At 45.1% G+C, this 14068-nt stretch overlaps 2 protein-coding genes across 3 annotated transcripts in view; one reads left to right on the top strand and one right to left on the bottom strand.

Moving 5' to 3' along the window:
- LOC142584905 (protein MMS22-like) overlaps positions 1 to 14068 on the bottom strand; it is a 170891-nt gene that overhangs the window by 136300 nt on the left and 20523 nt on the right. The window lies entirely within an intron of this gene.
- LOC142584907 (uncharacterized) lies at positions 1884 to 11274 on the top strand. The gene is made up of 3 exons (XM_075695251.1): positions 1884 to 2613; positions 8764 to 8901; positions 10953 to 11274. Exons 1-3 carry the CDS (start codon positions 1906 to 1908, stop codon positions 10992 to 10994), a joined length of 888 nt encoding a protein of 295 aa, XP_075551366.1. The 5' UTR covers positions 1884 to 1905; the 3' UTR covers positions 10995 to 11274.

Here is a 14068-nt window from a genome sequence, read left to right on the forward strand (position 1 = left end):
GAAAACTTATTTCACATGCGTGGAAACTAAAAGACAAACCCCTATGGCAAATAGCACCGGCATGCAAAGGGTTGCCCTGGGGTGACGATGACTGGATGAAACGGCGCATTGAGGCGCCTCGGTGTGCAGCGGTGCGATTTGCCGAATTTGCCATTAGTGGGAACGGTGCGCTCAATTTCTTGCAACACCATCCGAATGGTGCTTGCATCCGCGGCGCCCGCTGTGCGGGAGAAAGAAAGAAAAAAGCTTGCTTTTGTGCACAGCGTTAGCCCCCTTCATTTGCAGGTAAACATTACGGTTACATAAGCTGCAGTTGCCGGGAAGCGCCAGCAGCAGTCAGGGATCTTTGAATGCTATCGTGTTCTGCTCTAAGAGGAAGCTTTAGCTCGGGCCCAACTCCGACGCAGCCTATTCAAATACATGTAAAATGCAAAAGTGCTTTTCTGGGATAACCCCTGGATAGATTTTAATGAAATCTGTTGCATTTGGGAGAGAAAGTTAAATTCTAGTGACTGTTGGAAGGGGAATTTTCGATTTAGGGCCTGAATATTTAAAAAAAGACTTTCGAAAATTCGAACGTTTGAACAAAATTAGAAGCACAAAGTTTATAAATTAATAGCTCTGCATCAAGAACAGATATCGCGGTTTTGTAAATGGCATCCATTAGATCGTTCAAAGCAGACAAATTCTATATGTCAAGTTACAGCTTACGTAAATTCGTTACATAATGCACAAGGGGTCTGCGAAAAGCTTTATTTTCATATTGCCAAATTTTTCGAGATTCATGTGTAGCATATCAATTTTGTCCACTTTAGATGTACTATTAGATGCAGTTCCCAGAATGGTGATATCATTTTTCATTGCTGAGTTAGCGTTGTAAACTTGATAGTTTCGTTTTTGGAAAGTTTTGATTTCTGCCAATTTTTAATAAAAAATTGACGACCTAACTTGCAAATTCGGAACCAACAGGCACTAGATTTCAAGTTTTTCTTTTAAATGCAACGAACCTCGTCAAATTTGATGCAGTGGTTGCCGAGAAAAACAAATTCTCTTTTTACATGTAATTAGATAGGAGCAACCGAGCTAAAGCTTCCTCTTAAGAGGAAGCTTTAGCTTTAGCTTTATCAAGTTTACAACTCTGTAACTCAACAAAGAAAATTGATAACACAATTCCGAGAATTGCATCTAATAGTACATCCAAAGCGGACAAAACTGATATGTTACACATGAATCTAAAAAAATTTAATAATACGGAAGGACAGCTTTTGCAGAACCCTTGAAAACAACGTAACAAATTCACGTAAGATATAAAATGACCTATCGAATTTGTCCACTTTCAATGATCTAATAGATTCCATTTACAGAACTGCGATATCCGTTTTTTTATGCAGAGCTATAATTCTGTAAACTTCGTGCTTCTTATTTTTTTTTCAAACTTTCAAATTTTTGAAAATCTTTATAACAAAATTCAGAACCTAAATCAATATTCCGCTACCAACAGTCACTAGAATTTAACTGTCTCTCTCAAATGCAACAAATTTCACTAAAATCGGTCGAGTGGTTATCTCCGAAAAACGTTTTTGCGTTTTACATGTATTCGAATAGGCCGCGTCGGAGTTGCGCCCGAGCTAGAGCTTCCTCTTAAAGGCGAAGCTTCCTCCAAGCTTTATTGCGCAAGCAATACTGCTCGCACTTTCGGCCCATCGGTGGTCGTGGCGCCTCCTTACACAGCTGCGCGTCACGTGACCGAGTGACGTCACGCCAGACAGGGACGGGGCCCCAGCTCGCGGCATCGATGGTGGAGGCGAAGCCTTGCGCGCCGCTGTTGCGGCGCTACCGAGAGAGGGCGCTCGCTGGTGTGACGTCACGCCAGACCGAGAGACGGGGCCCCAGCTCGCGGCATCGATGGTGGAGGCGAAGCCTTGCGCTATGTCGGATGATGTGTACAAGGCGAGGCTGGCACGATCTGCTGCGGCCAAGCGACGGCGCCGTGCTGAAGAAACAGAAGAAGAACGAGAAGAACGGCGAGCTAAACAACGTGCGTATGCAGCAGCGTGGCGAGCACGCCGATCAACATCGCTTGATGCGGGTGCATTTACAAGTTCAGGGCCAAGTTTAATGAGTGGTGTTAACGGTAGCGAAACTATGGAGACAACCAGTAGTTCGGAGACAAGTTTCATGGACGCTCTTAATGCCGAAGAGACTATCATGGATGCTTCAGATGGTGACGATGCTGCATCTATGAATAGTATGGAACGCTACAACTTCAACAGAAGAAAGCGACGTGCTGAAGAAACGCTGGAACAGAGAGTAGAGCGGCTTGCTAAAAGAAGAGTGCAGTATGCATACAAGAAGGGAGAACGCAACCAGGCGAGACGAAAGCAGAGAGCCCAAGAGAAGGAGGAGCGCTTGAATAAGAATCGGGAGAAGTCTCTCATCACGGCCGAACCAGACGGTGAAATTTTGGTCCAGCGACGTGAAGAACATGAGAGAAGAGTTGGAGAGTTCGAGTCTGCTACTCGTCGTGAATTCCACAAACGCTTTACGAACAATCCCTTTGGTTACGAGTGTTCTGTGTGTGGCCGCTTGTGGCATAAGGACAAACTTACTTCGGTAAGCGAACTCATGTTTCCTACCTTGCGAAAGGCCTATCCAGATTGGGGTGAGGAGACTTTAGCTAGTGCAGTAGTGTGCAATACCTGTAAATGTTGTCTAAGAGAGGAGAAGATACCATTCTATAGTGTGTCCAACGGTTACCAGTACCCACCTATGCCCGAAGGCTTGCCACGGCTAAACCCTGTAGCCAGTAATACCATGTTGTATCCAGTGTGAATCCATGTATAGCCATGCATAACATAGGTAAGTCATAAGTGTACCAAGGATATCAATAGCAGAAACCAAGCAAAACAATGTATAGCCATAAGTTTAACAAAGGGCAACCATGTCCACACCATCAGCTGAACCAAGGCGCAGCCACGGGTATTGCTTTCGCAATCTTCCAGGCTTAACTAAGCTAATTAAGCCTTCAGCCAATTTTTTTGTTCGTGCTTACATTCGAGATTCATTTCGATAGGTTCGCTCTTTGCAGCGATTCGCCGGAACACGAGTTTCTGGGGACAACCAAAAAGTCATCCATGCAAAATGTATGCAAAAAGTGCTCTGTGTGCAAGCATGATGTCAAGGGTCGATCGTCACGGAGGTTTTGTCACGACGAGTCGCAAAAAGGGATTGCCGTGGTAGAATGCGAAAATGTATATACAAATAAAAATCGTTATATTTGACAATTTCTCTAGCTTTAGGCTACGCCGCCTTGTCCAACCTGGCAACACTATATGCGAGCCTCGTCTCGTAGACCCGCCGGCTCGTGCGCGTGTTGACGTTTGTAACATGTTGGTTGTTTATGCGCCGCCGTGTATGCGAGAAGAGAAGCTCTGCACTTCGGCAGTCTCGCGAACAGAATGAGCAATTCGGCGCTTCACTGTTCTGTACTCGGTTGCACGGACAACGCGAGACCTCTACATTCTCTACACAACGTTGCTCTGCATCCAGCTCCACGCGACACTTGCCTTCGCCGCGTGTGGCTTCAACGTAGTGGCCTCCTGGGAGACTGCAAGCACTGCAACAACGCAGCAGTTTTCGTTTGTGGGCGGCACTTCGCCCCGGACGACTATGAGCGAATGTACCAAAAAACAAAGTATGCGGTTAAAGTGCGCCTGAAGTCGAACGCTGTACCGACGCTCCTTCTTCCGAGCGAAGAGGTGAGCATAAACCACGCTTGTGTCAACCGATACTGCGTGTGGTGCCTACGATAGATGTTCTTATTCAATGCTACTATGTCCAATCACATTAAGCATCGCTCCGAACGATAGCAAAGGCACCGCGAACACGCGGCCACTTTCGATCGAAATCGAGACCTCGACCTCGATTGTGTTGCATACATACTGCAGTCGTCAGTAGCGTGCTCCCCGGAGGCGGGATTTGTAAAGGGGGGCGGGGGGGGGGGGGGTTCTAAGCTAAGTAATGAACTGGGTCGCAGCTGCATCCGAGCTCTGACGCAGTAACTCAAGTGGCGCAAAAGCTGTTTTTGAGTTTTCTGTCATAGCAGAAAAAATCAAAAATGAAGCATTCGCTGGAGCAGCGGTACTCGACAAAATTTTGCTTTCACCTGGCAAAACTGCTTCCAAGATGCCTGCTTTGGTTAACTAAAGGGACACTAAAGGTAACTATGAAGTTAAAGTGATAAAGCAATGCACTAGAACGTCTAAGGCGTCAATATAATCGCGAACAGAGCTTTAGTAACAGAGAAATTGAGGTAAATGCATGACACGATTTGAGACCCCCCAGCGACATTCCGGTACTAGCCCGATGACGAAGGCACTCCTCATCATAATTTATGTCACTGGTACTCAACTACTCGTATTAAAAAAGATAATTTCATTAGGTTATAGGACGGAAGAAAATGCTACTTGTCTACTTCTGTTCGATTCTAAGAAAAAAAAAAAACATTCTGACGTTACCCTTCAGTAGTATGGGTGGTCGAAAGGTCTCGTTTTCGCTCGACTCTGCGCGCTCAACTCTGCGCCGCGCGCGCTTTGGAGTTTCAGTTGTTTCATTATCGCGTCGTGCTGCGCTGGTTCTGCTGGCTCGCAAAACTTGCATTTCAAACAAGCAGCGAGAATGCCACGTCCATGTGATGTCGTGGGATGCGCGAACGGTCCGCGGAACTTGGCCAAGGGCAGTTGCAGCGGCGAATCCAACGTTACTTATCACTGTGTGCCGACGAGTGAACCTCTCCGTTCGAAGTGGTTAAATGCCGTACCTCTGCCACAGCGCGTTGGCAAAGAGCCCAAAAATCGCATTGTGTGCTCGCTGCACTTTCGTCCAGACGATTACGAGTTCAACGCCGACTTACTGAAGTCGTGTGGAGTGCCTTTCAAAGCAATGCTTTCCCGTAGCGCTGTTCCGTCGGTCTTGCCTGCATTCTCCGAAGCGCAAGAACTACAAGTCGAAGACGGAGCGGTGAGTGCGGCATTTGGTTTTCACGAAGGAAAAGCTACAAATGTGCGAATTTGTACAGCCACGACATACAGTTGCCGTCCTAGTAGTACGCAACGACGCCGGCAGCGCGAGCCCTCAGCAGCAGGTCACGTTCATCAGTGCTTAAATCGCTGAAGTCGAGCCCAGCATCGCGAGCCAATGTGTCATTGTCAGGGTCGACCATTGCAATGAGTGTCAAAGTTAGCGTCATAAAATAAAGAACCAGCTTATCGTCGCGCTCTTTCCCCTCCGCTAGCCACCATAGTTCCGCTTACGCGCTGCTGTCGGCTCTGTTTCTGGCGGCGCGTTGGCGTTTTGCACAGAAAAGACGTAGCGCCGTCTGCGGGCGCCGTTTTACTCACCGACGGCGGAACGTCACTATGAGACCATGATGTCACCACTCCTCGATCGGAGGGCGGGCGATTTGAACTGCGTTAGAGGTACGCGGACGCTTCAGAACGCATTTCCTCTTAAAATAAGTATCTTCTTTGCATGAAACAAGCGTTTCGAGGTTTCCGAGATGGTATTTCAACAGTCCACGTTGACTTAATATTAACCTTTAGTGTCCCTATAATAATGACTTGTAGTTGTGTGAAGATACAGCTCCATATGATGGTGCATCAGCACAGGCAGATTGCATCACATCTGACACAGAGCTCAAATCATCAACGTAACATGATTCGTTTTAAATAAACATTCAACTGTCATGGTCTCTGAAGAAAAGCAGCAAATGAGTGGCAGGGGCAATAACCGTTTCGTAAAATTAAATAGGTTATGTTAGCACAAAAATACTGGAAACAGACAGAAACAAGGAAGAACACATAGTGTTCGTATTGTGTTTATGTCTGTTCCAGTGGTTTGTGCTAACATGCTTAGGTTAGGTTCCACTCTTAAAGACCATTTTTCAGATGCAAATGTGCGCACTAGAAATGGCACAGTGACCATAGAGCACAACATGTTCCATAAATGGCCATGAAAGACTGTTTGATGCTGCATGTACTAGGAAACTGAGTGATCGTGCAAATCCATATGGCAGTAAATTGTAATCAAGCGACGATTTCAGCACCAAAAGAGCCTTGAATTTCGCTGCCTTTGAACTTGCCCAAAATTTGTCACATTTAATTTCACTCATAGCCCTGTGTGCACATACTATCTCACCCTTAAGAGGGACTTGTTGGGTGAGCTCTAACGTAGTATAACTTAGTCGAACGCCAGTAAACGACAAGAAAACCAGAGAAAAAAAAAAGAGAAAGGAACGGGAAGGGTGCTGGACTAACCACCGACTTTATATCATGAAAATGATGTGTCCTAAAGCCAAATGGAGCATGCGTGACACCACTACAAATTACTCCAATTGGGGTAATTATGCTTACTACACTCAACACTCTTTTATCCGGAAAGCGAAGCTTCTGCGTACCTGTCGCACAGAATACTAGGGCAGTCAGGTAGCTGTGTCAATGTGAGGACGCGTGAGCATAGCAGTTTGTATCCCACGTGCATCGGCGGCAATCTTCTGAAACCTTGTGAACAGTGTGGTTGCACTCCCCCCTTTAGCAAAATGTCCATCATTGGGAAAGCTAAGATACAACAGGAAATGGAGATAAGAGAAACTTTTCATATCTAGAAACTTGGTCCGGACAAGTGCGTGAGGAGTGCGCCACCCGTGTTCCTGACCAGTGAATAACTTTGCTTCCTAGATAAAGATTGCCATATGTACTAAGCATGGCTGCCCCAATGTGGCTTACAGTGCTATCACTCATGCTCCGTTTGGCATTGGTCATAATATATCAGTCATTGTAGTTTTTCCTTTGTTGCCAGAGAAAGCCGTCCATGAGTACAGCAACGCTATTAATGACATCTTACGGCGATTTCTTCAACCACAGTACATTGGAAGTGTTTTCATGCAGTTAGCATTTTTTAAAATGCCTCACACAATTTTTTTTTTCCTGCCAACTTGGGTCACTGGGTAGTCCATGGTCAAATGGGTAGAGCAGCGGGCTCCTGTGCTGAGGGAACAGTGTTTGAAACCGGCTGTTGAACCAACTCGGGTCATTGGCTATAGGACACTGAGACTCTTCAATGAACCTCATTCACTCCAACTTGGGTCACTGGGTATGTGCCCATGGGTGTGTGCCACTTGGTATGTCAGCTCCTCAATAAACCTCTGACGCCAACTTGGGTCACTGTGTGTGTGCAATTGAGTTCTTCAATGAGGGAGAGGGGAACATCTTATAACTTTCACCGGTGCTGGGTAGAATCGAACCCTCACCATAAATATTCAGACAGGCACCATGCGTGGGCTTTGTGGCAATGCTACTAGATGCTGCAGTTTGTCTAGAAGGAAGTGTGGGAGAGTAGCCTGGCGGCAAACACACCTCGTACATAACGTGTTTCATTGGCGGCAATAATGTGTGCCACTGTGATACTTCAAAGTCAATTGCATAGGTGTTGACATTCATCGTGAAGTGGATTCTACTGAAATATTTTTTTTGTGTCACATGCGCATTCTTGTCAATGAAAATAAAGAAAAGAACACCATATCCATGTTAATGATTATTTTGCTGCTAAAGCTTTCCAGCATCAGTTAAATATGATGTGGCTGGTCATTGTAAAAAAGCTGGTGTTCTTTCTAGCTATACTCTGTGCCAGAAGATAGCACCAGCAACTTGACTGCGGTACTATCGTGTAAATTGGAATATACATTTGCGGACAAGCAAAATCATTGTAATGGTGAACGACTGCAATGGCACGCAGTCTTTGGAAAGTGGACATAAATCCTGCGTGCCTTCAAGACTTTCGATGACAGAGTGCAAGTGCAAGGAGCAGCACAAAAGTTGCGGGTGTTTGGGGACCCTGTGGCCATGATTTCGTGAACACCAAGAACGGTTGTTTGATGTCAAAGGCCTACAAAGGCACGACAGCAGTTGCCCAGAGAGGGAACCCACACCACATATACAGGGCACCAGCGCTGCCCACAACTGCATGCGGCTGCTAAGCAGCAAGTAATCACACCTGCTATGCTGCTGACATGCTTCCTCGCCCCCTGCCCCATTCTAGCCAAAATTTCTCTCCCTTTCGTTCTGAGCCGGAGCACGTCTCGGCAGCTTTAGTGTGACTGCAGCTGAAGCACCTTTCTTATCACTCTAGACATGTTACTACTTGCGTCTCACGTGATTCAAATATCTTACTGCATGCAGAATGGTGCCCACCACATTGCAGAAAAGGTTGCTCACTCTATATTTCTAGGACTACCCACTCCATCTGTGGTGTCACAGACTCGCATGACAGGTTATGGATGCCAGCCAATGAGATAATTCACGATTGTTCATGATCTTGAGCAAAATGCATGCAGACATTTCCAATGTTGTACAGCGTCCTGCCTATCCCACCACTGCTCCTGTGTCGCTCTCTCAGGCACCTTCGTGAGGCACCAATCTGCACCACGAAGAGGAGAATAAGCGATGAAGGACCAACAGGCAGGACATTGCTATCTGCACAGTTCTAACGAGAGGAAATATTGTGTTGAGGAGGAAGTATAAGAGACCGTGCTCTTTACACTTTTGTGAAGTCCTTTTCCAGCGTTCAAGTGGGAGTATGTTCAATCCAGAGTGCTCCTCTAGAGTGTTCTTAGTTTTGAAGAAGGGGTTTCAGGACCACTTTAATATTAAGCCAGTAGTGAGACTGCTGTCAGGAGCTCAAAGGTGGCACCCCTTTGCTTTTTTGCAGGCAGCTCGGTCCAACGCATATAAGGTGCATACATTGGGCAGTCACGCAAAGACCGGGCACCACCATGTCGTCAAGGTCAAGGCCAGCACCCAAACTGATGTGGTCACCCGTACCACCACTACACAGACAAAAACTAAGGTCAGTAAACCACTCGTACAGTGCTGTCACCTTTGCAAAAATATTAGGTCTTCTTGTTTTTCTTAGACTGTATACATTTGTAAGAATTGCCTGCGGCAGATAGGGCAATTCTAATCCTTCAACTGGATTGCTCAAAGAGCCAGACAGTATTTGCACAACAAATTGGAATGTATAACTTGCTAATTAACAAAACATCACCAATTAATTCCATCAGTAATTATTTCACAGCACATACTGCAATTTACGAATGGTACTGATGAGTCTGCAAGGCATATCCACTAGTAACAAATTCAGAGGATGGCACCAGTTTCGAGACTTACACTTCAATACATAAAATGCTGTTTTATGCTTTTAACTACAACAATAACTGGAACACCATTGTATTTCATCGTACACTTTGGGAATGAATCGTATCTCAAAACTGGCATCATCCTAGTAGTTCATTCCAAGTGGATACACCTTGTGAACTCACCAGCTATATTTGTAAAGTGCAATATGTCCCATGAAGTAGTCAAGTACAGACTTAATTAGTTAAAATATTCTTAGTTAAACGGCCCCTCACGAGGCCCCATAGCAAATTTTGGTTATATGCTGGAAGTTGTTATGTGTCCTCAAGGGAGCATTTTGCCGTAAAAATTTTTCACATGGGCTCATTAATAGCCGAAACAAACATTTCAGTGTCGCGAACCCATGATTTCAGGAGGCGAGCTTCACCGCAAACATTGACAATCATTCCACTTGCCCCGTCTAGCCTCCGCAAGCGAAATTCCTTCCCTGCGTTCTCCCATACCAGACCTTGATGATCGCGCGGCGCATACGTCACGGGTACTGCCTCATGTTTTTTTTTTTTCTCCTCACTTTTTTGCAGCGCACTGCACTTTTTGGGACGCAGCAACGTCGCGCGTGAACTGCTGTGTTTTTTTTTTTCGCAGCGCACAATTTCGTGTGCTGTGCACGAAGACACCTGATTAGTGGTGAAAGTCAGTGCTACAAGAATACTGAGGCAGACAAGTGAATCACAGAGCATGATCCCGTGCTAGAACACGGTAGAAAATGACATAGTTTCAGTGTCCTCGCGCGCTGCTGGATGACGTGGGAACAAGCAGACAAAACGGTAGTATATCTCTTTTCCTGCGGTGTGAAGAAAAACAAAACCATGCAGACATTCGGTTTGTGTGTTTTATTATTTCTGTAAGCTTTAATTAATCTATTCAAGCAACATATTACAGAAATAAAAGATGTTGCCTTGAATAATTCTCAAAGTCATGTGTCACCACAAGCGACGTCACAGTGCAAGCGCGTGTATGTAGGCACACCAGCACGTGTACGTCATCCTCTAGCTTCGAGCGTGGCGGCCGCAAGGAGAAGGGAAAACGGCGTTTGGTTTGAAATTTCAGGTCTTTCCGCGGCGCATAGCAATGTAGTATACTTTGCAGACACAATCGTTATCGTGCAATGTATGCTCTGCGCTTATCAGCTCAAACGGCCAAACCTGGTGAGGTGCCCTTTGAGTGAATTATGCATTTTGTTTTCTAGTGCAAGTAATGTTTGTCTCTTTAAGCAGTCCAGGTGAAGGACTTGAATTGTGCTACTTGCCACAGGCAATTTTTACAAATTCTGTGGTCTCAAAAAATATCCAATATAAGTAAAGGAGTGCACTTTATTTTTGCATTCAAAACGAGAAATATCTGTTGCACTTATTATTTGATCAACTCAGCGAACGTGCCGGTATGTTCTCTGCCTGGTCTAACTTTGAGTTGTTGTTTAGTGCTACTTTAATTGAGACTAAATTGGAAACATGAAAACAGATTGGATATGATGTCAAACAAGACTCGGGTGAATTGAACTGGATCAAGTAAGCCTAGCCTCAGCTCATTTCATTCTTTGTCTTCGAAAAACACTTTCATAATTATACCAGGTGTCTATTTTTTTTAAATGCTGACAACTTTTGAAGCACTGTTCAGTATTAAAATGCCCACTTTCTCACAGCGGCTATGCCATGCAACTTTTTCGTTGAAGCACTTGGCTGTCTTGTTTGTCTAACTCTTCAGACACTAAGGAGCCGAGGTACAAACACAGGCCTCAAGTGGTGATTCCGAGGAGATGAACGGGCAGGGAAAACATTTGTCCAGCCAATGCTGAAGAGGCGAGACCTCGAAGGGGCTCCACCAGAGGACAGCGAGCCACCATCACACTAGCACCTGCTGTGGTACACTGACTGTGGTACCTTGCCTAACGTCGACCACGTAGAACCAGCGGCCTGCTGGTGATGCCCAACACTGCCATCATGAAGGTGGCACACGAAAGCTTCAATCATTACATTATTTTCAGCATCATTAAAGCAGTACTGACGTTGAAATTTTTTTCCTATCACCTTCTTGTTCATTACGTAAAGGTCCAAACCTCTCATATCTAGAAAAATAACTAACCAGCGTCAGAGGGACCTAAATAATTTACTATGATACTTGTTTCTAGGAACCAGAAGGTGGACGTACCATGACATCACAACAGATTAAGTCACTCCATTGCTGTGATCACTGTAGACAATGCTGTAGACAAAATGTCTACAGCATTCTCAAGTTTTGCTATACGAAAAGAAAATTGTCATCCAACCAACTGTAGCACGAAGCTACAAAAGAAACTCATAAGGGTTCCTCAGAAGGAAAGCCTACTGGAGGATTTTTGTGCAGGCAGATGCCACTTTAGCAGCTGCAGACCAATTAAGGCTGACATGTTCTTTTATTTAATGTGTTACTGACATATTGATTTATTCTAAAATGTCCATTCGGAGGTTACATCCAAATTCATTTTCTTGACTTGGTGGAGCATCACGTACCTACTGTAAAGGTCACCCCCCCGAAGTGAACAGCGACACAGACAACGCTCGCGCTGGAGAGTGCTCTGTGTTCGTGTATGTACTATCGCCAATATCACGAGTATATGGCACTGACGTACGTGCTATGCGGTCGACGCTCACACAATGTTATGAAAAATATGGCAGGCTGTACCTCCGCTGACATACACACACACTGCTCATAAGGTACACATGAATGATTTCTTTCGACGTCCAAATGCCACAGTGTTCATTCTAGTGAGCATTTGGCAAGTCCTCAACGCCTTTGCTCGTGAAAAGATCTGTACCTCAGCGGGCATACAAGTGTGCTGGAGTGCACAGAATGAGTAACAAGGTGCCCACTTTTCAGTAGTTGGTGGTGCGTATGGAGAGCTTGTAAGTACTGAACCTATAAAGCGAGTGATGCGGAGGAAGAGATGGGAGACGCTGGCGGCACGCCGCATGCATTTTGCCGTAAGCGCATGGCCAGTGTGCGCGTGGCATTCAGCTACATTTCGAAGTAGTCCTTTTCGTAATAAACATACGCAACAAGATGGGATTGCACAGGCTTCTACGTTTTCACCCGGTACGTTGTTCATATAGCATGTTTCCGTAGTGACAAGGCACAAATGCATTGAAAAAAGTTTGTTTTTGGTAAAAATCTTATATGACGTGGGCAAATGTCTCTTTGGAAAGGAATCAACATTTAATTTGCGAGATGCTGCACAGACTACATACGAGTATTGAAGATGTAGCCCTCACAGCCAGTCACCCCCACCCCCCCCCATCCAGGGCCTCTGTTTCCGAAAAGGTCGCTACACTTCTCCAGAGTGGCGTGACTTTTCCGTTATGGACAAGAACACCGTCCCTTGACTAAGCAACAAAAACTTCTCGCCGCTGTCCTCGGCAAGGTCGCAAGGTCGTCCCCCTATGGCAGCTGAGGTAGCAGCTGCAAGCGGTCGTTCTTCGACGACTACCGACCCCACGGGTACATCGGACAAAACTTCCAAGACGATCCAGCAGAGCTGCAAGGCTCCAACAGTGCCAACCAAATCAAAGAAGGCTTCTTCCGATCCACCTACCTACAACCTTGGCAAGGAAGCCTCCCCAGGTCAAGGTGCCACCAAGAAAAGTGATGCCTGACTATGCCCACCATACAGTGGTGTAAGAGCTTGTTTCCCAGTCTTGAGGGCTTTCTTAAAGCTAAGGAAATTACCAGCAAAAGGAATCTGCTCAGAATTGCATGTTTCCACCCTTGCACGTTACTTGAATGCCTCAATTGTTCTTAAAGGCCTAAGGATTAATTTCAAGCCAGCCACTTCGGACATGTATGTTACTAACAAAATTAAATGAGAGAATGTTCTTAAAAGTACATTGTTAGAACTTGTTTCAATAATTATAGATCACTATAAAACAAATATGGTGTCGCTATGTAGGCAGGAGAAATTACTCAAACAGAACCTAACATCGGAGGAGTCGTCAGGAAAAGTTCGCTATGAATCCGATAAAGTGTCGGCACTCTAAAAAATTAAAGCAAGGAAATTTTCTCACGACAATGTTGGTCCTTACACTAACCAGCTGGGATAAAAAGACAACACGCCTCCTATAAAGCACCCTTGCAAAACAAGAAACTGATTGAGAATGTTGTGAACCTGTCTAGGTTTGAACTTTCCGCAGCCCGGCTTAGCGCTCTCTCAAACAGTTAAGAGTTTTTGCATGGCCACTGGAGGCTTTAGTGAACTTCAGCTTCTTAAAGACTTAGACAACTTTGGAAGAAATGTTAGACTTCAGGAATAATTTGCGCTACACCCTCCACAGCGCGATAAGTGTCTGCATATATAAAAGCAGTACAACATACCGCTTGCGACGCAACATGTCTATTGAAGAAAAGCACATGGATGAATTAAACGGCAAGCGAGATCTTGTGATTAAATCTGCCAACAATGGAGGTGCAATAGTGATGATGGACAAGAATAACTATGTTAAGGAGGCCAACAGACAACTATCTGACTCTTCATTCTATCAGATACTAACTTATGATCCTACTCAAGCTTTTAAACTTGAGATAAAGGAAAGAATCACCAAACTAGTAAGGATAAGATAGAGCAATTGGCAACTGTCATACCACTCAGTCCTCTAGTGGGAAAATTTTATCTCCTACCCAAGATTCATAAAGAAAATAACTCGGGCCAACTCATTGTTTCCGATGTAGGCACTGTCACTGAAAACATATTGCACTATGTTGACAGCCTAATTCGTGTAATAACAACTACATTTTTGTCTTTTGTAAAGGATACCAACCATTTTCTTTCCGACGACAAGAACTTGGAAGTA

This window comes from Dermacentor variabilis, chromosome 6 (assembly GCF_050947875.1).
Source record: "Dermacentor variabilis isolate Ectoservices chromosome 6, ASM5094787v1, whole genome shotgun sequence".
In the NCBI taxonomy this organism is placed as follows: domain Eukaryota; kingdom Metazoa; phylum Arthropoda; class Arachnida; order Ixodida; family Ixodidae; genus Dermacentor; species Dermacentor variabilis.

Excerpts from the sequence above, each read along its gene's own strand:
- LOC142584907 (XM_075695251.1), top strand. The coding sequence starts at position 1,906 with ATGGTGGAGGCGAAGCCTTGCGCTATGTCGGATGATGTGTACAAGGCG. Across the intron at positions 2,614-8,763 it reads ATAAGGACAAACTTACTTCG|GCAGCTCGGTCCAACGCATA; the intron begins GTAAGCGAACTC and ends GCTTTTTTGCAG. Across the intron at positions 8,902-10,952 it reads CTACACAGACAAAAACTAAG|ACACTAAGGAGCCGAGGTAC; the intron begins GTCAGTAAACCA and ends CTAACTCTTCAG.